Source organism: Vidua macroura, chromosome 7 (assembly GCF_024509145.1).
Source record: "Vidua macroura isolate BioBank_ID:100142 chromosome 7, ASM2450914v1, whole genome shotgun sequence".
NCBI classification, from domain to species: domain Eukaryota; kingdom Metazoa; phylum Chordata; class Aves; order Passeriformes; family Viduidae; genus Vidua; species Vidua macroura.
Window position 1 is genome coordinate 2,840,001 of NC_071577.1, and position 24,426 is coordinate 2,864,426.

The 24,426-nt window shown below is 47.7% G+C and overlaps 1 protein-coding gene across 8 annotated transcripts in view; it reads left to right on the top strand.

The window, feature by feature from the left end:
* HDAC4 (histone deacetylase 4) overlaps positions 1-24,426 on the top strand; it is a 174,675-nt gene that overhangs the window by 136,400 nt on the left and 13,849 nt on the right. For all 8 annotated transcript variants that reach the window (XM_053982146.1, XM_053982152.1, XM_053982150.1 and 5 more), the window contains 10 exons: positions 1,387-1,644; positions 2,909-3,095; positions 8,894-9,027; positions 10,333-10,453; positions 13,749-13,795; positions 18,820-18,927; positions 19,169-19,224; positions 19,715-19,802; positions 20,694-20,813; positions 22,531-22,628. In XM_053982146.1, coding sequence (XP_053838121.1) covers positions 1,387-1,644; positions 2,909-3,095; positions 8,894-9,027; positions 10,333-10,453; positions 13,749-13,795; positions 18,820-18,927; positions 19,169-19,224; positions 19,715-19,802; positions 20,694-20,813; positions 22,531-22,628 — 1,217 coding nt within the window. The remainder of the gene's footprint in view (positions 1-1,386; positions 1,645-2,908; positions 3,096-8,893; positions 9,028-10,332; positions 10,454-13,748; positions 13,796-18,819; positions 18,928-19,168; positions 19,225-19,714; positions 19,803-20,693; positions 20,814-22,530; positions 22,629-24,426) is intronic.

A 24,426-nucleotide genomic window follows, 5' to 3' on the forward strand; every position in this document is an offset into this window, starting at 1 on the left:
TTTCTCTTTCTCTTTCTCTTTCTCTTTCTCTTTCTCTTTCTCTTTCTCTTTCTCTTTCTCTTTCTCTTTCTCTTCTCTTTCTCTTTCTCTTTCTCTTTCTCTTTCTCTTTCTCTTTCTCTTTCTCTTTCTCTTTCTCTTTCTCTTTCTCTTTCTCTTTCTCTTTCTCTTTCTCTTTCTCTTTCTCTTTCTCTTTCTCTTTCTCTTCCTTTTCCTTTTCCTTTTCCTTTTCCTTTTCCTTTTCCTTTTCCTTTTCCTTTTCCTTTTCCTTTTCCTTTTCTTTTCCTTTTCTTTTTCTTTTTCCTCTCTCCTCTTCATGTCCCTTGCTAGATTCAACTCCACTCTTGCCCTTCTGCCTTGCTTAGGTTATATGGCAGAGTCTTCCTTTCTGCTTTTGGGGGGGAAAAAGGCTTAATTCCAGATTGGAGCCACTGTTCTTCAAAGAGCAAGTTACTGACAAATAGTCCCCCCTCCTGCATGTGTTCAATAACCATGTTTTGATTTAGCTTTATTAGATTTAAAATCAATATTGCTTACCATACCGATGACCTAATTCTCATTAAACCTTGCCCTGACAACTTTCAAAGTGCAGCAGTTTCTTTATAAGCCTGTGAAATCGGGGCAGCCTGAGCTCTTTGAAAGGGAGGAAATAGATTGGTTTTCCTACACTGGAGTTAAAAACAGGTCACATTTGTTTTTTTTTTTTTTTTATATCCCAAATAAAAATCATAGGCAGTCTGAGACAGAGAACTGTGAGTTTTATCTTGCCAAAGAACTTACAAAAAGTCTGAGTGAATTACAGTGAAAATTAAATTGTTCCTTTAGGTTTAGGAGCTCCTCTCTGAGGCGTTTACTGTGTCTGGTTAGCAAGGTCAGGTTAGAACAATGCTGCTCTTGAGGTTTGCTCTCAGCTGCATGTCCTGAGTTTCCTCCTAACCAGCTCCATAAGACTACAGATTTTCAAGTAATCATTATTTCAGCCTCACAGAAAAATTCAGGGAGTGATTCGAGGCGATGTTGAGCAAACAGGCAACAAAAGCCCTGTTGGAGGGTTTGTGTCCCCTGTATTTGTTCAGAATTTAATTGCCAAGCATCTCGATGGTTGCTCTGCGGGTTTGTGAATGGAGTAGCATCTGGGGGCGTGCAGGAACAAGAGGCTCTTATTCCTTCAGAGGGAAGATGAAGTGGAAAATAAGGGGGTGTCATTGCTTGGGACACGGGGTTTCGGAGCCCTCGACGCCAAGGTTACCCTGACCTTTCCCTGCGTTGTTTTGGGCCTGGATTGTGAGCCAATAACTCAAAACTGCTCCTTCCCACGAGCCTGGAAAGCAGAGCGAGCTTTCTCCGTGGTGGGAGGCAGCTCTCTGATGAGTTTGGGGTTCTTGCAGATCATCTCCAAACCCACCGAGCCGGCGCGGCAGCACGAGAGCCACCCCGAGGAGACGGAGGAGGAGCTGCGGGAGCACCAGGCCCTGCTGGAGGAGCCCTACGGCGACCGGGCCACGGGCCAGAAGGAGCCCCCGGGGCTGGCCAGCGTGGTGCAGGTCAAGCAGGAGCCCATCGAGAGCGACGAGGAGGAGGCAGAGCCGCAGCAGGAGCTGGAGTCCGGGCAGAGGCAGGCGGAGCAGGAGCTGCTCTTCCGCCAGGTCTGGCACTTGGGTTGTCGTAAGACGTGGATTTGGGCTTGGAAGTCACCTTGTGCTGCTCTGAGGGGGAGACTCCAAGGGAGCCAGCTCCCGAGGGTTGGCTGGTTATGGGAACCTGATGTAAAATCAGGTGATTCCTTCCCTGGAGTCACCTGCCAGCTGGCAAACCCGAGGGAGGAGAGTCTGCATCACCTGCACGAAACACAGTCACTGTGTTTACTGAGCCACTTCCATGGGTGTTGCTTTGGGAAGATCAAGTGTATCCTAACATTTCTGAGCACTAGCCACCAGCAGGAGACTGTATTTTGGTTTTCATGATTTAAAACTAATTTCTCCAGAGAAAGACTGAACAGGGGACAAGTGGAGGGTGTTCCTGTTTCAGAATTAGAGATCCTGGAGCCTCCAGCCAGCTCACTTTTGAGGGAAAACACCCAAGGCTCATGGATTGCAGGTGATAAATAAAATAACAAGGGAGCACAGTGTAATGGAGCTGGTCCATGTCCTCCAGGAATGTCATTGGGATGTTGCTCAGGAGCTACATTTGCCCAGGAAAACTGTAGCCACCTCATCCCTGGAAGTGTCCAAGGCCAGGTTGGATGGGGCTTAGAGCAACCTGGGATAGGGGAAGGTGTCCCTGCCCATGGCAAGGATGAGCTTTAAGGCCCAAACGATCCTGGGATTTTCTAATTCTGTGTTGCTGATGATGCACAATTGTCAGCAATACCATTTCTCTGAAGGTGAAGCCTCTCCACCTTAATCCTGAATCCATGGTCACACCTCAGGAGTCTTTAAAATAGTATGTCCTTTGCAGCTGTTCTGCATCAAAGCAGGAGGGAATTTATAGAGGGAATGGGATGCAACAGCCATTCCTTCTGACCAGGAGCCTGTCCAGCTGATGGTGTGGCTGCACAGACAAACAGCTCCTTGGTTCCCCCAGTTAAGAGCTCCCTCTCCAGGCTGGGATCTGGTTGAGGGGGACTTGTTCCATGGCCTAGAACGTTTCACTGTTAAATGTCCCAGAGCAGCGGGGAGGGAGCACAGGGGGAGGAAGATGAGGGAGCTGTGGGGGAGGATGGAGCTGCCCCTGGCAGTGACCCTGTCAGTGTGCACCAGGCTCAGGCTGGGGCTCCGTGTGTTGTGCTGGTCTGACTTGGCCCTAGAAACGTCACATCTTCCTTTGCTGCACGCGAGGGACAGGAGGAGAGCCTTCAAAAACCCTTTTGGGAAGGCCCTTTCAGCAGCTGCCTGCTTCTCTTGCCCACAGCAAGCCCTGCTCCTGGAGCAGCAGCGGATTCACCAACTGAGGAACTACCAGGCGTCGCTGGAGGCGGCTGGCATGCCCGTGTCCTTCGGGGGACACCGGCCCCTGTCCCGGGCACAGTCCTCCCCCGCCTCAGCCACCTTCCCCATGTCCGTGCAGGAGCCACCCACTAAGCCAAGGTTCACAACAGGTGAGTTTTTTGGGGGCTCTGGGCTGTGGGGGGCTCTGGTGACTGGTTTATTTTACGCTGAGCTGTTCTGTGAGGGCACGGAAAAGAGGGAATGGCTTTTAGGCTGGGAGTAGGGTTAGATGGGATATTGGTAGCAAATCCTTCCCTTTGAGGTTGATAAGGTTTCCCAGAACAGCTGTGCCAGCCCCATCCCTGGAAGTGTCCAGGGATGTGCCAGGGCCCAGGGCTTGGAGCACCCTGGGATAGTGAAAGGTGTCCCTGCCCTACCCACAAGGTGAGCTTTAAGGTATTTTCCAACCCAAACGATTCCATGGTGATGATTCTATGGTTTTCTTCCCCATCCTTGCAAATCCATAAGCGTGGGCTCTGCATCTCATCCCCGTTTGGACACTCCATAACATCCTGCCTTCCTCAAGGAGCAGACTGAGTCATCCCTGTTGTCCTGCTTGTCCCTGCTGCTGAGCAAAAATACCCTGCACCCAGCAGCAGCAGCAGCACAGCCCTGGAGCTGTGCCTCCAGCAGACAGAGCGAGTCCCAGGCTGTGACAGAGCTGATTTAGAGGCAAGGCAGGGAGAGCCAGTGCTCCTGAAGGACAGAGTGCCAAATGCAATGCTGGCTCTCTTTCCTCCACCTTCTCCAGTTCCTCCATAATCTCATGCCATCACTTATCCACTCCGGGCTCCCTGCCAGCCTCCCCTCCTCCTGCTGCACAGGAGTCTGTGCCTGCAGGTTGGGAAAAACGAGGTGAGCTGGTGATTACAACTTGTCTTGAGGAGACACAGAGACCAAAGGATGTTTGCTTACATGTGGAGGAAAATGATGAGTGCAGTCCTGCATGTGTCTGGTGGAAAGCACAAGTGCAAAATAGGTGTTGATCCCCATCCCTTGGAAGGTTCACAGCCAGGATGGGGCAGCCTGGGATAGTGGAAGGTGTCCCTGCCCATGGCAGGGGTGGAACAAAATGGGCTTTAAGGTCCCTCCCAGCCCAAACCACCCTGGGATTCTGCGATCTTCCTACCAAGATTAAAAGTGAAAAACTTAATTGTTCTTCCTGTATCCTGACAGCCAACTTTTCTACTCCGAAATCCTTTCTTCTTCTTCAGTGCCCTTAGCACAGAACAGCTCAAAGTTGATTTTCCATGCAACTCCCCAAGCCCTGTGCTGGGGTTAAGGACTGATTTCAAAGTCTGCCTTCTTCCCCAAACATCGGGCTCGTGACATTGACTTTGTGAATGAACAGTTTGCAACGTGGTGTGTTCCCTGGGAAAAGGAAATGGAAAAGGAGGGGGAGGGGAATCCACAATGCACAAATAAGAGCAACTTAGGATGTTATTTGCCTTTCACTTCTGCTTTTATTGCATTTTTAACCTACACTTCTGCACCGCTCAGTGCTGTGAATTGGGTTTATTTTCAGGCCCTGGTGGTGTAGTAATAGTGGCATGTTCAGTGCTACTCAGTTCCTGGCTGCAGGGCAGGGTGGGAAGCATGTGCTGTCAGTTCTGGAAAAGCCCAGGGAATGGCTCAAGTTTTGCAAATCAGCCCTTTAAAGTCCCTACTTGTTAACTTTTAACCCAGAATTTTTAGCAGAACTGCATTTCTAATGCAGTCGGTTCTGGCCAGATTAAAAGATTTTGGCTTTTGCCAAGGGTGCAAGAAAAGTCCCTGGCTCAGGGGACACAAAAGAGTTCAAGATGAAACTTGAGCTTCTAATACACTTAACCCCAAACCTTGAGGCTTTAAAAACAAGGAAGCCTTGGCCCTGCTTGAAGGGATTATTCATTCCTTCTTTTTCTTCCCTCCTCCTCCTCTGCTGGTATTGAAGCTGCCCAATCAATCACATGCAAGACTCTGAACATACAATAAATAACATTTCCTACCAAAGGATCTATGTTTGACTCAGATCTGTGCCTCTGAATTTCATTCAAAATTGCAGGCAGCAGTAAGAGTGCAGATTTGAGAGCTGTGCTGCTTGGAAAAGACGCTGTTCCAATATCAGGATTTATTTTCCTCTGAGGCAGGGTTTGAAAAACTAAAAAGGCGGCTTAAAATAAGAGGTGGAATATCACATGGCTTTTATCCAGTACTGCACAGAGTGATGGGGTGCAGAATGCAGGTAGCTCACCTGTAAAATACCATTTTCACAGCATTTATCCACGTTAAGATTCCAATGGCTTGACTTTTCTTTTCCCTTCAATCTCTGCATTTATGCTGGGTGAATGGAGAAGGAAAAACACATAAAATCAGCATTCACTGGCACTAATTAAAGTGCAAAGCATAAAGGTAAGGCCTCTGTACTAGTCCTAAAAACTAGTCCTAGGTCTGGTTTAATTAACCTGCACTGTCTGCATAGGAGAGGCAAGGGGAAAAAAGCCGCTGCCATGGGCATGAAAGCAGGAGAAAGGGGAGGAAAGGCATTTCAGCTGCTGAGCATGTGTGTGAGTTAAATTGCCTCATGTTTTGTTGGAGTTGTCCACGGTGGCGTGTCGGAGATTGTGTTTCTGGAGGTGGATGCTAAAGCTTAATCAGCGGGATTGAGCTATTCTTTGGAAGGCAGGAAATTAAAGTCTTGGGTGTTTTTCAAAAGCAAGTAGTGCTGAAGTGGATCAGGCTTCTTTTTCCTGAGAGGAAAATCCGTCTGGCTGATAAGTGCTTTGGAGACTGATCCTAAGGAAGAGGAATGAGGATTGGAATTGGTGTGATGGTTTGGTAAGAGGGCTGCAAGGAGCAAACTTCATTGAATGGCCCTAATTAAGCCAACCGTGATCACTCTGGATATGAACCTGGCCCTTAAGAGATCATTGTCCAGCAGACAAAGGAATTGTTCCTCCTTTTCACGTTTGGTACATTAGATAGAAATAATACAGAGAGCTGATGCCCTCCCTGGACTGAGTTAGCTCCAGACAGCTGGAAGTTCTGGGTTTGATGTGTATTTTATTTCCCTGTCTCTCTCAGTGACCAGCACCTGAGACTTCAAAGGTCTGGGCCAGAGAGCCGCATCCTGCAGCTCTCAAACATGATGTCCATTACTCCACATCAAAGTGAGAGCCGTGCCCTTCCTGGATCCTTCCAGCAATCAGTTTGATGTCCCGAAGCATGACATTTAATTTTCCTTCCTCCCAGAAAGCCGGTCCTTGAACTCGCCCTCTCTAGCTCCAGCAGCCCCTGTGACTTTAATGAATACTCATGCCTGCCCTGTTCTACACACTTGAATAAGGATCCTCAGGTTAGACCATTAATTTGCATAGCTCCAATTATCCAGTCTCTGATCTCCTGCAAAAATGGGTCCACAAATTATTCTGATGTTCTGCATTAAAGGGTTTTTCCTTTCAGATGAAGGCATTTATTCTCTCCTGTGCAGAGCAATATAATTATCTGAACCTCAGATCATATGTTTATTCTGCCAAGAAAAGCCAGTTGGTTTTGCTTTAGTGCTGACCTTTAAAAATTATTGTTCTTATGTCTGAAAAGAGTCTTGCTTCCAGCACCACTTCAATTAACTTGTAACAGCCAGTGTAGTTTTGTATTTTGAGCTTAAATCGCCGAGCTTCCCTTTTTTTTTTGTGTGTGTGTGTGTGTGTGTGTGTGTCTGTGTCTGTGTCTGTGTCTGTCTGTGTCTGCAGCTGAGTGTCCCCAGCCACAAGAAGGAACTGGGAACAGCTCCCTTTTCAACTGGGCTGGTTTCTAGGAAAGAGAAACTATGAGTGATTGACACTGCTGTTACCAGTGAGCCCTTGGGAAAGGAGAAACCATTGATGAACCGAGTTCTGTGAGCACCAGGTGTGGAGTGGGATAGATTCCTTGAGCGGTTTGGGTTGGAAGGGACTGGGAAGATGATCCAGTTCCATGGGCAGGGACATCTCACAGTATCCCTGGCTGCTCCAAGCCCTGTCCAACCTGACCTTGGACACTTCCAGGGATGGGACAGCCAGGGCTTCACCACCCTCACAGGGAAGAGTTTCTTCCATGAATCCAATCTAAATTTCTTTTAGTTTAAGACCTTACACTAGTTCAGTTAAATTCAGTCTGGGGTGAAAGCTTCTCCTCAGGTGAATTCTGAGCTTGCCTTGGCCCAGCAGCTCCTGGTGGTGTTTGATGGTGTGAATCAAACATGGGAAACCTTGAGAGAGCTTTTCAGCACAACCTCCTCCAGGTGAACTTCAGCTGACCTGAGGGCAGCCGATTACCAGGGCTCTGTTCTCTCCCTGGAACCCATCGTGGTTTGGCTTCTGGGGGGTGTTTTTTCCCTCTGCACTCACCTACAGCAGAGTGAGGAGCTGCCAGACACCTCCCCTGAGGCTGCAGAGTGCCGGGGCCAGAGTGGGGAGCCAAGATTCCAGGTGGCACAGCGCGCCCACACCCAGCCAGGAGGTGGGACTGCAGCTGCAGCCAGGCCTGGGAACGTGCAGGAGCACAGCCTCAGCTCCAGCTGCTCTCATGGCTCCCTGCGAGCCCCTTGGAGCTCCCAGGTTTGCTGTGTGTCTGTGCTTGAGCTGGGAGCACGGATCCAGCCGTGGGTGTGCTCGCCCGGGATTGCCCCGGAGTGCTCTCGGCTGGGGTGAGAGCACAGGGGGAGCTGGGACCGGCCCCTGCCACTGCTGCCCTTAGAGGCTTTGCATTCTCATCTAGACCTTTGCATTCCATAGAAATCATGGAAAACCTTGGGGTGGAAAGGACCTGAAAGGTTATCTGGTTTTAAGTCCCTGCCGTGGGCAGGGACACCTTCCACTATCCCAGGCTGCTCCAACCTGGCCTTGGGCACTGCCAGGGATCCAGGGGCAGCCACAGCTGCTCTGGGCACCCTGTGCCAGGGCCTGCCCACCCTCCCAGGGAACAATTCCTTCCCAATATCCCATCCATCCCTGCCCTCTGGCAGTGGGAAGCCATTCCCTGTGTCCCGTCCCTCCATGCCTTGTCCCCAGTCCCTCTCCAGCTCTCCTGGAGCCCTTTTAGGCCCTGCAAGGGGCTCTGAGCTCTCCCTGGAGCTTTCTTTTCTCCAGGTAAGCACCCCCATTCCTCCCAGCAGAGGGGCTCCAGCCCTTGAAATAACTTTCATACAGATACTTCCTGCAAGAAACCCTTTTCTTGGGGAAAAAAAACCCAAACCAACCACTTTTATTCTGTTTTCTGGAGCTTCTGGCTGAAGGAAAGACAGATTAAAACATTTGACTTCGTGTCTTTTGCTCGAGAGAAATGATTGAATGTCTTCTGTCACTGGGGAGGACCTGCTATTTTCCTCCGGTTGGAATATTGGCTGTGGAATCCCAACTTCCCCTCCAAAATCGTACCCAGGCAACTCTGGAGCATGAATCAAAGCCTCCTGCGCTGCCATGCTGTAAATCCCTGGGAATGCTGGGGGATTCAGCTGCCCTCGTTGCCCATGTGGGCGCTAATGGCCACAATTAGCAAATAACCTCGAGGACTGCACGGGCTGCTTGTGAAACACAGCCGGAACGACTTGGTTCTTCTGGGTTTGATCCCAAGCCCTGGAGGGGTTTGGCAGCCAGGGGAGAAGCCCCAGATCCCATCCTCTGCGCTCACATGGATGTCACCTCCCCCTGGCATTTAATTTCACATCTTGGTACTGATTTCCTTCTCCTGTCCCTTGAGGGTTTCCGTGGGAAGGGGTGGATGCAGGTCAGGGTTTTCATTTCTCTGTGGCTCCCAGTTGAACACAGTTTTGGGCTAGAACTGCTGACTCCATAGAGCAAAACACTTTTTTTTTTTCTCCCTATAACTGGCCATTTTTTGGTGGTGTTTTTTTTTTAACCCGAGAGCAATTCTGTCCCCTGTGCCGCAGGGCTTGTGTACGACACCTTGATGCTGAAGCACCAGTGCACCTGTGGAAACACCAACAGCCACCCCGAGCACGCAGGCAGGATCCAGAGCATCTGGTCCAGGCTCCAGGAGACGGGGCTGCGGGGCAAGTGTGAGGTAAGGGAAACCAGGAAAGGCCACGTGGCTGGTTTTATTAGTATTATTAATATTATTACAACACTATTTTGATTATTATATTACTATTATATTGCTATTATGCCAAAGAAAAGAGCAAGATATGATGTAACCCTCTCATTTGTTATCCCTCCCAATTATTCCAGCAAAAGCAACAGCTTTTCTGTGGTTTAATAACTTTTTTTTGTACTCTTTAATAAGTAATGGTCAAGCTATGCTGTAAAAGGAGTGGGGGTAGGAAGAAAGCACTGAGCACCATTCCATCACAAGAGGTTAAATTAGATTTATTTGATATATTTTAAGAGCCAGCAAATGGAGAGAAAAGCTTAGATATTAAACAGAAAGAATGAATGTTAATAATAAAAATTAACGAGCGGCTATTAGTTACAACTAACAGCAGTGGTGATAAATGGGGGTATAAGTGTGTGTTCATCAATTCTTTGAGCACCTGAGGGGACTGAATCCCAGAGCATAAATATTTCAGCAATGTCAGGATCGGGCTGGGAATGTTCCCTCACCATCAGATAAGACATCCACGTGGTGGCAGCATTGCTATTGCCTAAATTTCCCTGTCCTGCCCTCGTTTATCCCTTTCAAACCTGTCTCTGTCTGTGGATACCTATTTAATCGAATTTTGGGATTGTTTGGGACCAAATAAACCTCACTGCTAATTGCCTGGCCTCCTCAATGGGTGTTAGAGATATTCTCCAATGTATAAGTTTGTGACTGTAAGATCCCAGGCAATATCACTGTCCTTAATTTCCTATTGATTTCCTTAAAGAAGATTTATTTTCCTTAATTTCCGTGCTTACCTTTGCTTTACTTGGTTGCTTTCACGATGGGAGCTGTTGTTGATCTTCACCTGCTTTCCAGCTGTGTTTCCCTCCTGACCACTGGTGAGGAAGGCCTTTCAGCCTCACCAGACTCTTCTTTTTTTTTCTAAAAATAGTAAATTTCTGCCTTAATTCCCTGCTGGCTTTCTTCAAGCTCTGCCCTGCCATTTCAGGATGCACTCCCTTGTCTCTCTGGTCACCTTTCCTTCATCCCCACCACCTCCTGCCAGCACATATCTTAAAGTTTCCTTCTTTATCTTGAATGTATCTGAAGATGACTTTCTATGTTGAGCAAATAAATGTCACGAGTAAGGGATTAACCCAAAATCTGAATTTTTCCACCTCGGGACCCATTTTAGTGTTTTGTTGTCTGTCTTGATGGCTTGCTAAGGAAACAAAATAGAGAGGCAAGCATTTCACCAGTGGCTTCACTAACCTTTTCCTTCCCTTCCAGTGCATCCGTGGCAGAAAGGCCACGCTGGAGGAGCTGCAGACGGTTCACTCGGAAGCCCACACGCTGCTCTACGGCACAAACCCTCTGAACAGGCAGAAACTGGACAGCAAGAAGCTTCTAGGTACCATTCCCTGGGGGGAAATCTGCCTTCCTGACCTCTGGGTGAGGTGCTGGGGCTCCCTTCATCCTTATGCACCTCCAAGAGGATTGTTCCCAGCTCCATGCACAAGATCCATCTCCCTCTCTTCAGGCAGATCCCTAAACCCTAAAGAGCTTAAACCTCCTTTCTTTGATGTCTTCTGAACCTAAATGGCTGTTTTCCTGAGGAGGAAAGATAGTTCAGGCAGTTTGTTTCATCCTTGGGTACTCTGTGTGTTAGTTATCCATGGGCTAGGGAAGGAACTGGAACACCCTCCCAAGGATTTGGATCTGCAGCCCCCAACCAGCTGCACAGGCATCAACAAACCCCTGTCAGGTTTGGACAGTCAGCAAGAGAGATGCAGGGGCCTCTGCATTTGTTTAATGTGGAGTGGGATTGTTCATCCCTTTCATTGGAGACCAAATCTTCCTGAAACAGGGCCGTGTCTGTTGTAAAATACAGACAAAAATTAAAAAATATTTTCCCAGCAGAAATTCTAAGGGATGGATGTTCTGATAACCAACCCTCCAAAGCAACCAAATGATGTGGATTTTAGCACCTCAGTGGAGTCATCATCACCTCCCTTTACTTCCTGCCTTTTTGCAGCAGCAGGCTGGAGGGACGATTTGGGATGTTGTCACGTGAGGATCTGAAATTAAAAAAAAAAAAAAGACAGTTCTGGAACCTAGACATTGAGAAAGTTTATTTTGGGATTAGCCTGACTTTGGATGATATAAAAAGAAGTTTAACTCCATGAAAAGAGGTTTAACTCCGTGGCCTTCCCGATGTAGTGGTCACAGCAAAGGAGCTGGAAAGATTTTGCTCAGCGTGTCCATGAGCTCCCAGAGAGGGAAGCCATTAGCCAGTAGTTAAACATGCAATTAGCACGCTATTTATAGCTCACTTCCCACCTCTTTAAGGGCAGAGAACCCAAAGGTAGACACCTCCAGCTGAATGATAGATCTATCAGGATGTAAACTTTCAGGAATGTATGATGTCATATGCTCGGGAGTGGAAACCCACAGCCCGAAGGAACTTCGGTAAATCTTCCCTGGGATGTCTGAGAAGGTTCTCTTGGGATACTTTTCCGCTTTCTCCTTGGCTCTGGGCACAATCTGTCTCAGCAGTTCCACAGATGCCTTTGGAGATACAGTTTATTTGGATAGCATTTTTGGGGGGACTCCCAAATTGCTGAACCATTCCTGATGGTTTCTGTAGAGAACCTGTGGGGGAAGCAACCCTTGCCCTGCCTCTGCTCCAGTAGTTATGTGTCCCCCATGGTTTCCATCACTGATTTTAAAGTGTTTGCAGAGGTCAAGTTTAATCCTATACAAAAGAGAAATTCTAGGGGCTTTCCAGTACAGAACATTCCCTGTTTGGATACAACTTGCAGAAAAGCCCGGGAGCTGTGGGAGGTCAGGTCCCCAAGGGTCTCCAGTAGGAGGGGATGTCCAGTAGCTCTTAACTGGGATTAGACCTGGTTTCCTAAGCCCACCTGGCACCATTTTAGCCTGGAGGTGCTGACCGTGGCACTGGCTGCCAGCCCACATGACCCCCTTTTCTGCTGATGGCTTCCACAGGGCAGGAGCTGAGCAAGGATATCAGGGAAAAGCTCCATGTGGTGAGGGGAATGTGCCTGTAAAAAACCCCTCCTTCAGCTGTCCTCTCCCGTTGGGGGATTAAAAGGCTTTTAAATTTACAAATCAGCTTCCCGAGGTTCTTTGAAACACGTTAGGGGGTGGGTTTAGGGCAGGTTTGAACGCTGAGGGGGAAGCTTTGTGTGAGGTTTAGGGATGCAAATGGGAGTTTGTTAGGGCTGAGTGTCTTGGCAGGTGTCTGATGACTCCGTGTAAACTCTTGGCCTTTGATACCTCTGTGAGGAAGAAAAAAGCCTGAGAAGCCTCAGCCTGGAAGGGAAAAGGCTTTTCAGGACAAAGGATATTTCTTGTTAAGCTCCTGCAAATGAAAAGGGGGATGTGCCTTCACGGAATCACAGAATCCCAGAACGGTTTGGGTGGGAAGGGAGCTTAAAGCTCATCTCATCCCACCCCCTGTCATGGGCAGGGACACCTTCCACTATCCCAGGCTGCTCCAAGCCCTGTCCAGCCTGGCCTTGGACACTGCCAGGGATCCAGGGGCAGCCACAGCTGCTCTGGGCACCCTGTGCCAAGGCCTGCCCACCCTCCCAGGGAACAATTCCTTCCTAATCTCCCATCCATCCCTGCCCTCTTTTAGTTTAAAGCCATTCCCCCTTGTCCTGTCAAGGATACAAAATACAAACCCCTCTCTCCCTGGGCAGTGGAAATACTTGGAACCTGTTGGACAAGTTGAAACTTAGGCAAATAAGGCTGCTTTTAATTTGTGGGGAGCAATCATAAATTGTTGTCAAGAAGATAAATCTGGAAATAATGGGTGGATTAGCAGTGAGAGATGTGACAGGAGGTCTGAGGCAGGATGATCTTAAGAATTTCCATGTGGATCTAATCAAAGAGAGCATCTCACTTTGAGCTCAGATGAGTCCAGATGCATGAACCCCTCTTTCAGGAACAGAATCCCAAATGGTTGGAGTGGGAATGGACCATAAAGCCCCTCCAATTCCACTCCCTGCCGTGGGCAGGAACACCTATCACCGGACCAGGTTGCTCAGGGCCGCACAGAATTCAGAATGGAGGATAATTTGCTCACACATGAGCCCAGAAAGTGATGTTACATTTCCTACAGATTCAAAATTAGCCCCGCAGATGGTCTTCTCAATTTTTCTCACATTCTCCTTGTTGGTTTTGCTATTTCAGTCAAAACATATGGGTTTTGGTTTTTTTTATTTTTTGCTTGCCACTGGTTTATTTTTCTGTCTTCCTCTTTTATGAAGCTCATGCTCTCCAAAGCCATGTAGTAACTGCAGATGAGTGACAATTGGGGAGTTTTTATGATTTCCTGTCCTCCCGCAGTGGGAAGGGGTTAAAGTGCACATCTGAGAAGACACGCTGAGTGATTGTTGGTGGCATCTTCCTCATGCATAGTCTTGAAACATCAGGCAGCACCCACACCTTGCCTAAAAATGAGTGATTTACAGACAGCTTTTGCACGAGCCCAGGTGTGCACATTGTGTGTGTGCGTGTGTGCCTGTGTTGTAACAGGGCTGGCTGAAAATGGGAAGAAAACCCCCAGTCTCTGTTTCTGTGCATGGAAAGATTGCAGAGTTGCCACAAAATTGGCCCCAGAATCTGGTGACCTCTGACTTTCTGACTCAGGGAGTGCATTTCTCGTCCCCCCACAGGTTCCCTAACGTCGATGTTTGTCAGGCTGCCTTGCGGTGGTGTCGGGGTGAGTACCTCCCTTTAATGTGTAAATAATGTCCTGTTTGTTCTCTCCCGGTCCCCTCAGCACCAAAAATTGCTGCCTTGCATTCCTTGGGCGGTAATTGCAGCCAGATGCTGCCCATGAGCAGGGGCTGCCTGGGGCGTGGGTGCCGCGGCCTCACGTGCCTTTCTTCCAAAGCAGCCGGAGCATTTCGGAGCTGCTCCGCAGAGCCTGAGCGTGAGGGACACTCAGAGGCACGTCCAGGAGGGAAAACCTCATTTCCCAGGCTGGGATGTTCAGTGGTGAAGGGGTTGCTGTGTTTGGAAGCAGCCCTTGCATCCCAAAGTGTGTTTTTTCCTGCGTGGAAAGCAGGACGTGCTGGTGCTGTGGAGCTGTTCCATCCTCAGTCCTGGGGCTCCAGAGCTGCCTGCCTCCCACAGCAGGTGGGAAACGTGGCCATGAAATAAGACAATATTTGGGAATGTACATTTTCCTGCGAATAGCAAGTTTGCTGTTTCTCTGCCCTGGAATGAAACAGCATTTGGCATCTCTTATTCTCCAGCTCCAGGATAATCCACGTGGATTCTCCAGGAGGTGACTAAAACACCCCTCCATCCCTCGTGGAAAAGCTGAGCGTTACTTTTCAGCTGTCAAATTTCCATATAATCAGGCTTTTTGCTACTGTTCGTTCCCATAAAGCCAAAAAAACCCCAAACCCCAAATACCTTGTTTTGAAGGTTTTCTTGTTTTCCTTTGAAGCCTGAAAGCTTAAAAGTTTCCCTTTCAAGTCAGACTTTCTGCTCCAGAGTTTCTGTGGAGGGTGACAGGATAGAAAATCGTGGAGAACAGGAAGGGGAAAAGAATGAGAAGAGACAATAAAAGGCATTGTGTTTGAAAATTCACAGTGGTAGTTCTGCTGCATAATTGTAGCTCATGAGGTTGAATTTTCAAGGTCTGGATTCTGTTATGGAAATGAAACAAAATTGTTTTCTTCCTGAGTCTTTGCAAAATCGCTGCTTTGAAAATTATCCCGTCAGAAAAAAAAGAAAAAAAAAAAAAAAAAAAGAATAATCGTCGTTTATTCATACCGCCACTCGTGGAGATATTTTATTTTGTATTGTAAATATGCTGCAGTCGCCTAATTCATGGCAAATTTTTGGCCAGAGCTTAAAAGGTTTGGATTTACTCTGCCCTGCAGTCAGGCATGCCATTCAAAGCAAAAAAAATTATCATTTGCAAATGAAGACTGAATGGTAACAAGTAGAGACAGTGTCTGAGCCCAGCACGGGCCCAGAAGTCTTGCATTAAATCCCAAATCAGGGCAGGAAACGCCTCGGTGCTGGTATTCCTGATATGCTCCCAATAAAGATGGTGTTTGCTGCTTGGTTGTCTCCACAGACCCTTAATATTGAATATTTGCTGACTCTGGTGCAGTGTTTTAGCAATCCTATCAGCAAAACCTGTGCCAGGGCCTCCTCACCCTCACAGGGATCAATTCCTTCCCAATATCCCACCTCACCCTGCCCTCTCTCAGTGGGAAGCTATTCCCCATTGTTTGCCAGATATTTTTCAGAGGGCAAACATGATGTCATAAAGTCAAAAGGAAAGGGAAAAAAAATCAAAAATCAGTAGAATGATGTGGGACAGGTCCTCCTTTGGATTTATACTGGAGCAAGATAAAGCAGAATGATGGGTGATGATTGGAATTCAGGAGCTGAGGGTGTTGTGTGAAATTATGGGCTGGAAAGCCTTGAAACCAAGCTCTTTTCCTGCAAACAATCAAGTGTGGCTCTCTTCCTTTGGGGCTGTTGTGTAAATGATAAGGAAGGATAGGTCTGGAGGGGGGTGCAGGGCAGTTCTGGGGGGGAGAAGCCCTGGAGAGCTGTCTTGCCTCGGGATAGAGTATGGAGCTTGGGCAGCCATGAGCTCTCCTCAACAGTGAGTGAAATGAAGGACAGGCAAGAGAGTAAATCATAGAATATCCAGAGCTGAAAGCACCCACAGGATCACTGATCCAACCCCTGGCCCTGCACAGACACCGCAACAGTCCCACCCTGGGCATTCCTGAGAGCGTTGTCTGGGAGCGAAGCAGCAGGAAAACAGTTCAGAGCAAATCCCTTCATCTCATAACACCTTTCAAACTCTCTCTTTAAGTGAAAAACTCAGTCTTGGTGTTGAAATCAAGGAGAGAAAGGCTAAATTCATTCCCAGGTGCTTGGAAACTCTTTTTCTTTGTTGATTTATCCCAAAAAGCCTTCCCGTGGCTGACAAGCCTCCTCCCTTCTGCAGCCTTCTGGTCCTAGCAGGAGAGGAAGAAAGAAAGCACAGAAATCAACAGGTGTGAGCTCTGAGTGAAACATCACTCATTTATTTCTGCTGATCACTTGGGAATTTTGCTTAGCTTCACTCCTCTGCAGCTCACACCCCTTTTTCAACATCCGACTTCCACACACCACGGCCTTCCCTAATCCAGGAGAATTAGAAGAAGGTTTTGGGAGAAAGGAGTTTAAGCTTTGAAAATGTGCAAGATCATCCCAGCTATAGTTGCATCCAGATTCTTTAAAACACTCAAAGGCTTGATTTTAGGATAGCTGATAAATTTGTTTTCTTTACTGTGTAGCATTTTGCTGCGCACATTCTAAAAATATCTGAAGACCTGCATCATTTTTCTGCACGTGTTCTAAAAACTCCAGAGGTGTTTGTGTTGTTGATCTTCTCCAGAGTAGGTGATTCTATTTTTGGGTGCAAGGGCTTTGATTAGAGCATATCAACAATTGTAACTGTGCAAGCAAAGTAAGTTCTTGCAGAGCAGAGAGCACAGAAAGGACTTTTGTGGAATGGAAATGAGGAGGAACTAATTAGAGAGTCAGAGGAACAGAATGTGAGAATTATTTAATTGAGAGCAGGAGGAGACACGGTGGGGTGTCTTCCTCTGTGAGGGAAGAGCAGAACTCCTTCACTTTGCAGGGTCTGGAGCTCAGGTACAACCTGTGTCTACCTGTCCTGGTGCTTGATTTCTTACCTGTGTATTCTTTCAGCAGAATTTTATTGTATTTTTATCTAGTAGAATAGTGTATTTCTATTCAGTAGAATAATGAAATCTTCTGTGAGGTGCTCATTTAATTCTGAGACAGCTGCACATTAGTGGATAGGAAAGTTTACAGCGTGAGTAGGAGGAATTTACAGTGTGAGTAGGAGCCTCATTGTGGATATTAATAAAAATACCTCAGGTTTTCCTTAAAGGAAGGAAATAACTGTAAGGAAATTGTAATTTTTATGATGAGGAAGGAAAAACTCTTGGGGTTTCATTTTGGACATTCTTCCTGGAATACTCCTGTCAGGAGCCTGGTTTCTGCTGGGGCCTGGACGTGGCAGTGCTTGGCTCTGGCACTGAAGAATCCTATCTGTTATGGGAAAAACTGGCCCCAACAGCCATCTGAGGGTCTGTTGGCCCCTTAGGACACGTGAATTTGGGTACTTTGTATTTCCATTCCTCTGGTGCCTCACAGGGAATAAAGAGGGCCCATGGAAGGAGCCCCGAACTCGCTGTGTCCAGGCAGGAGGGGAAGCTCTTCCCTGCTGGTGTCCTGAGGTGTTTTATTCCAAAGACCAAGAAAAATGGGCTAGGTTTGCTCGAAGATGGGTTAAATGTGCCCAGAGATGGGGTGGATATACTCATTGGTGGTTAGATCCAGTGACCCGAGGCCAAAGATGGGCCCTCACAGAGCACCAGTGCACTGGTCTGTGGGGAGAAGCAGCAGCTTGGGCTTCTTCCCACCTCTTCAGGGGCTTTTGGAGAGACCTGGTGAGGGCAGTCCCATCTTCTGCATGTGTGCAGTCCTGAGCCAGGATTCCTGGAGCTGTCGTGTGTAACTCAGACTCCATCCTGCTGCTGTTTCCATGTTACTGCCCAAACTTCCTTTCCCATGTTACTGCCCAAACTCCTCCTCCAGAGGAGCCCTGAGGCCACAAGTAGTCACTGCAGGGCTCTCCCACAATGCAGGGGCATTCCTCAGAGGCTTTTTGGTGTTCTCCAAGTGCTTTCCTAGTTTATTGTGGCTTCCAGAGCATCCTCGGGGTGGATGCTACCAGAAACCATCACAGAGCTGGAATCACTTCCAATGACAGCTTCAGCATGGCTGGGAAGGAGGTGGATCAGTCCTCTGTGGGGCCACTTGTGTCTCCTCACTGCTCAGTGAGCCAGGCACAACAAATGATCTCTTTCTTCCCATCTCTGCTTTTTGCCATTGTTTCCATAAATACACTTGGGGCAGAGTAATATGTGAAAAATAGCTGGTGGTCCTTCACGGTGAGGAATGTCCCATTTATCTGGTGACATGATCTGGAACAGCAGCAACACGGGCATGCCTGCAGGGTGCTTTGCCTTGCCTGTGGCCTGTTTCCACATTTTCAGGGGGGGAAATGTGGTGATCTGTGTAATATTTGGTGTTGAAGCAAATCTGTGTGGTCAGCACGGGATGCTGAAGGTCTGTTGTTCGGGTGGGTGAGCTCGTGGCTCCCCAGGGAAGCTGCTGTCACTCCTGGGCAGTCGTCTTTTAAATGCCCAACACTAAACATCCCTCTTTATTGTGGATTTTTTTATTTTAAAGGATCATTGAATTATTTCATAAACCTTTTTATTTCATCTTGGATCAGCAGCAATTAAAGAGGAATGCTGATTCCATGGTCACAGAGTCACAGAATCACAGAACGCTTTGGGTTGGAAAGGACCTTAAAGACCATTTCAGTCCATCCCCTGCCGTGGGCAGGGACACCTTCCACTAGCCCAGGTTGCTCCAGCCTGGCCTTGGACACTTCCAGGAATCCAGAGACAGCCACAGCTGCTCTGGGCACCCTGTGCCAGGGCCTCCTGACCCTCCCAGGGAACAATTCCTTCCCAATATCTGAAAGAAACACCCTCCCTTTCAGTTTAAATCCATTCCCCTTATCCTATCACCCCTTGTGAGTGATGTCTTTATAAGATAGGGGTTTCTTGATTCCTGGCTGCCCTCCTTGCTCCTAACCTGGTTCCTGCGTGTCCCCATCAGGTCGACAGTGACACCATTTGGAACGAGGTGCACTCGTCGGGCGCTGCCCGCCTGGCCGTGGGCTGTGTCATCGAGCTGGTGTTCAAAGTGGCCACAGGAGAACTGAAGGTATGGAAAGAACCCTCAGCTGTGCTCTGTGCAGGGCTCTGCTCAGGGCTCTGCCATGTAGCAGCTCCAGGACCTTTTCCCCCTCCACAGTGAGGGAAAGTATCGTCCACTGCTATGACCTTGTGAGGAATCCATCAAAAGCAGCTCCAGAGTTCCCAAGCAGGATTAAGGCTTCTGGCTGCAACCCCTGTGTCCATCCTTGTCCCTCTGACCTTTTCTCTTCCTTGTTTTTTGTGTGCAGAATGGATTTGCTGTTGTCCGGCCCCCGGGTCACCACGCAGAGGAGAGCACACCCATGTGAGTATGGGGTTCACCGACTTCATCCAGGGCTCCTTTGGTGAGGGATCCACAGCTGGAAACACCAAAGGAATTCTGTTAGGTTATCACTGTGGCATTTCTGTTTATTGCTAGATGAGATGTGTGGTATTCAAAGCTCCCCAGATTCTCTGGAGCAGGGTAAGATCCTGCTGAGTGCTTTTGGGGAAGTGTTTCCTAGCAAGGATCAGCACTGGGTCTGGGCAAGTGTGGGACATTCCCTGTTTCCCTAGAGCCTGCTGCTGGAATTCAGCACTTCCAATGGGAAATAGATCTGGTGGAAGGTGTCCCTGCCCATGGAACGAGATGAACTTCAAGGTCCCTCCCAACACAAGCCTTTCCATGTTTCCAGGAAGAAGAGCGAGAGCAGAAAGATCTCCTTCTTCTTGTGTTCTGTCTAGGTGATGGGTGCAGTGGGACCACGGGAAGCTGTAATTGACACCTCTTTTTTCCTCTTGTCTCCTCTCTCCAGGGGTTTCTGCTATTTTAACTCCGTGGCAATTGCAGCCAAGCTGCTCCAGCAAAGGCTCAACGTGAGCAAAATCCTCATTGTGGACTGGGTGAGTAAATGCCCCTTCTTTCCCTTTGGGAGAGCAGGTGGAAATTATTCTGGGTGGGTTTCTTTTTGCAAGAGCAAGCTCTGTAAGTCAGTGAAAAACTTCTTGCCTGTTGTCTGCAAGCCAAAATTTGGGTTTTTAATCGAATACAAGTGTTCTAATCAGAGAAAAAAATCCTAAAGGGACCAGAATTTTCAAAAAAAAAAAAAAAAAGAAAGGGCTTCTTTGGGATTCTGCTATGGCAACATTAAGATTTTTTTTTTTTAATAGATTTTCTGTGGCTAGGAAGGCATTGGAGTGACTGGGGATCAGCCAAATGTTTTGTTTCTGTTGCCACAAATAACCCACAGGTTAAACCCACCAGTTAAAATGCATTTATTTGTCTTTTGGACTTACTGGATGGATGGTTTTTTCTTCACTTCCCACCTTTTCATGTCAGAGAGAGGCATTTGAAATAGCTGTCCTGTCACAGGCTGTGTTTGTGCACCACACAGCTCCCTCAATAGGGGAACTCTTGTGGGTTGTGTTGTTTAACCTGGATCCAACAGATCCAATTTGTGTCAGTGTTCACCCCACAGACTGACTAAAGGTGCAGATCTGGGGCAGCAAATATCCCAGTACCTCCATCTGCCAAGATCGGTATGAATCCAGTTCTTTCCATCCAGAAATGAGTCCTCAGTTCGATAGACATTTGGGATTGTGTTAAACAAGGAGTGTAATCTCAAACTAGGTGTGCAAAACAGGTTATTCCCATTCCCCATAAACTGCTTCAGCCAGGTTGGGAGAAAACAAAGCTCAACAGCAAGGAAAAGCCCTCCAAATCCCGAACTGATGCCTTTAATCCGTGTTTTTACTGAAGGATTAACCTCCCTGGTGTGATCCCTGTCCCTGCAGGATGTCCACCACGGGAATGGCACTCAGCAGGCCTTCTACAACGACCCCAACGTCCTTTATATCTCACTCCATCGCTACGATGATGGCAACTTCTTCCCAGGCAGTGGCGCTCCGGATGAGGTGAGCACATGGATCCCGGAGTCCTGGACTCAGAGGAGCTCCTGCCACCTTGTCAGAGCTCCTCAGGGCTTTGTGTTCCCATCTAAGGACACGCCAAGTCCGTGTGATGCAGCAGCCAGGGCACGGCGTCCTGGCCGGAGCTGGTGGGACGGCAGCAAATGAGTCACTGCAGTTAAGCTCTCCGGCCCCTGAGGGACAACCTGTTCCAGAGGAGCCCTCTGCCAGCTGTCCCAGCACTCCGTGTCCTGTTCAGGATTTCCTGTTCCTCAGCAGAAGTGGTTTCTTAGATGCTGAAGGAACAGATTGTCCATGGCTGCACCACCCACACTCGGTTTTCCCGGCACAGCCATGGAGCCTGTCCACCTCCCCTCCTCCACCTCCCCTCCTCCACCTCCCCTTCTCCACCTCCCCTTCTCCTGGCCCTTCTCCACTTCCCCTTCTTTCTCCCGGTCCTGTCCAGGCATCGCTCGCCACCACCAAGGCTGCATCTCTACCCCAAATTTGTGGGATTTGAGGGCCAGTCACGATGCTGCTGGAGCAAACCCCCCTTTCCTGGTAGTGTCCTCAGAGCCTGCAGCAGGAGGACTGGGCCAGTGGAGATGAGAGCTGAGCTCTGGATGGATGCATCCTTCCTTTCCCTCTGACATGACAGGAAATATCATCCTTCAGAGTGATTTAGCAAAGGGAAATTTTATGGAATACTTAGAGTGCTCCGAGACTCTCCAGGGGACATCTGAAAACTTCTCCCCCTGTCAATTTTACGTTTTTTGCTTGAGAAAACATCAATGTTTCCATTTCAGCCTCTAAAGAAACTTAAATGTGATGTGGTGCTGCTCCATCACCCTTTTGTAGTGAATGAACATTAGCCCTTTGTATCATGCTTAATTCCTGCTTTTTAGCAATCTGGTTTGCAAAAAGAGTCATTTTTAGATGTGTCATTTCAGACCAACTAAAAGAAAAGGTACAAAACAAGTTTGATTTAAGGCAATGGTGGATAAATAACCCACCCCTGTGTTTTTCTAGCAAAAATATTTGCAGCAGTACAAGGAATAATGTGCAATAAAAGCCATGCAGTTTTATCCAGCTGTGCAACACATTGATTTTTCACGTTTTAATTCTTTTTTTTTCCATATGCAAAGGCCTTCTTGGCAAAAAAAAAAAAAAAAGCTGGAAACCCCCGGTTTATTTTTCAGTTTTCCCTTCTCTCAGGTAGTTGCATGCAGGGCAGATGGGGACATTTGCAGTACAAGCAAGGAGAGGGATGTATTTACTTCTCCCACCCACAAATCCCTCAACCAGCCAAAATCCCCTTCTCTGTGAATCCTATTTTCCTCCAGCAGAGGGGGAGCTCACTCTGATTAAAATACACTTTTTCCTCCAGTTGCAACTGTAGTGAAATATAAATTATGCTCCTGAAACAAGCTTAAAATGAATTATGGAAAGGTATTACATGCAGCACACTCTGATGCAGAAAAATCAAGAGGGTGCAGTTGATGATGGGGTGGTTTTTTGGGTGAGCAGCAGTCAAACAGCACCAGTCCTCAGCTTCCACAAAGATCTGAGCGTGGAGGAGCTTTATTCTCCCTCTTGTTTCAGGGACCAGAGATTAATCGACCTCACTACTGAATCCAAATTCAAATTCAACTGGGAGAACATCAAAACAGCAAAGATGTGTTGCCAGAATTTGCTAATTAAGAGTCCCATTTCCCTTTTCCAGGTTGGCACAGGAGCAGGAGTTGGTTTCAATGTTAACATGGCATTTACTGGTGGTCTGGATCCGCCCATGGGAGACACGGAATATTTAACTGCCTTCAGGTACTACAGAATTTTCCCTCTCACAAATGCATTTTTCACCTCAGCTGGGTTTCTTTTTCCTCGTGCCATCCTCTGTGATTTTGCTTTTGATAAGCTTTAAAATTTTGGTATTATTCATCCAAGGCAGGCCCTGGCACAGGGTGCCCAGAGCAGCTGTGGCTGCCCCTGGATCCCTGGAAATGTCCAAGGCCAGGCTGGACACTGGGGCTGGGAGCAATCTGGGCTGGTGGAAGGTGTCCCTTCCCACCCAAACAATTCCATGATTTTTCTTAGCCACTGTCCTGTCCCACTCCTGGCTCCCTTGTGCCATGGGTCCACCTGGCCTCTCCTTTAACAATCTGAAGTGCTTTTCTGTCCTCACACCGGGTTTAGTGCACCTCTGGTAGCCTAAATTCAGGCAGACACACACTTGCCATAAGACAGGGTGTGAATTTCTGGGATATCACCTTCGTGGAACAGCATTAAATCCAGGAGCATTATTTTCTGCTCTTCCCTGTTACATCCTGTTAGGCTGAGCAAAAAACACCTTTTCCCCCCTCTTCATTCTGCCATCATAAAGCCCCCAGAGAACACACACGATTTAAAATGACACCAAATCACTGCCATCTGTGTCACTCCTGGCTCAAGAAGGCAGCACTTTGCTCCAGAGTGGAAGCCTGGCTATCCCAGCAGTCCCCAGGATGGATCTCTTTGTTAGCCAGAGCACCCGGAGCTGGGGAGATTAAATATGAAATGAGTGTCCAGGCTCCTGGAAAAGGCTCAGGGCTGCACACAGAGGCCTTTGCCAGCCACTCCTGGGCTCTGCTTGCCTGGGCACTGCAGCTATTTAGGGAGCAGCCTTTGGAGTGGGTCACAACCCTTATTTTGGGGAGTTCTGGGGGAGCTGAGGGATGCTCCTCCCCGAGCCTGCACACCTTCAGTTTAACCATAAGTTAAACGAGAAGCTTTTTTTTCATCCTATGCCAAGTTTGGCCATGATAGTACATTATCAAGTGACCTTTTTAAATCTTAACCAGCTCCTTTGAAAAACATTTTTCCCCCCCACCCCCCGAATCTTTCTATTGATTTTAATGTAAAATAACGCTTTGAAGTTTGCAATTTATAGTCCCCCGAGAGTTAGAAAGTGAAGGGATTGGGTCATATATCCTATTTTTTCCCCCTTCTTTTCTTGCTTTAGCCCCTTGAGACAATACATGCCTTCAAGGCAGCACCTTGTTATTCCACCCCGTCGAATGCCACGTTGCATTTGCTGGGGATCAAACCGAAGATGAAGAAAAGATAAGAAAATTGGCCATAATGAACTCCAGAAGCAGGAGGCATTTTCACCATGAACTTGGAAACTCACAGTGGAGAACTGAGCTTTAATTCAAACCAGTCCGAATGCCAAACTGTGAGGCTTTGAAGTCTGGAGAGGAATCAGTGGAAATCCTTTGAGCTAGGCAAAGATACTGATAGACTTTTTCTTTTTTTTTTTTTTTTTTTTTTTTTAAGCCTTAACTCTTCACATGCCTGTCTATTTTTAGGGGAAAAAAGTCTTTCTTCTGTGTAAAAGGAGCAGATTTAAATAAGCAATGTGCTCCTCATTTTTTGTTGTTGTATTTCAGGAAAAGCCAATATGTGGGTTCGAGAAATGAAAATAACTGAGATAATTGTCCTTCTAAACAAGAGAAATGAGGGAATAAATAAATCCCAGTGAAACCTCTCATCCCCACACTGAAAACCTGTTTCAGAGTGGGTTTGCTCCATTCAGGAAAGAGGTGGGAACTCACATCATGAAAAACACTCACAGAGTGGTTTT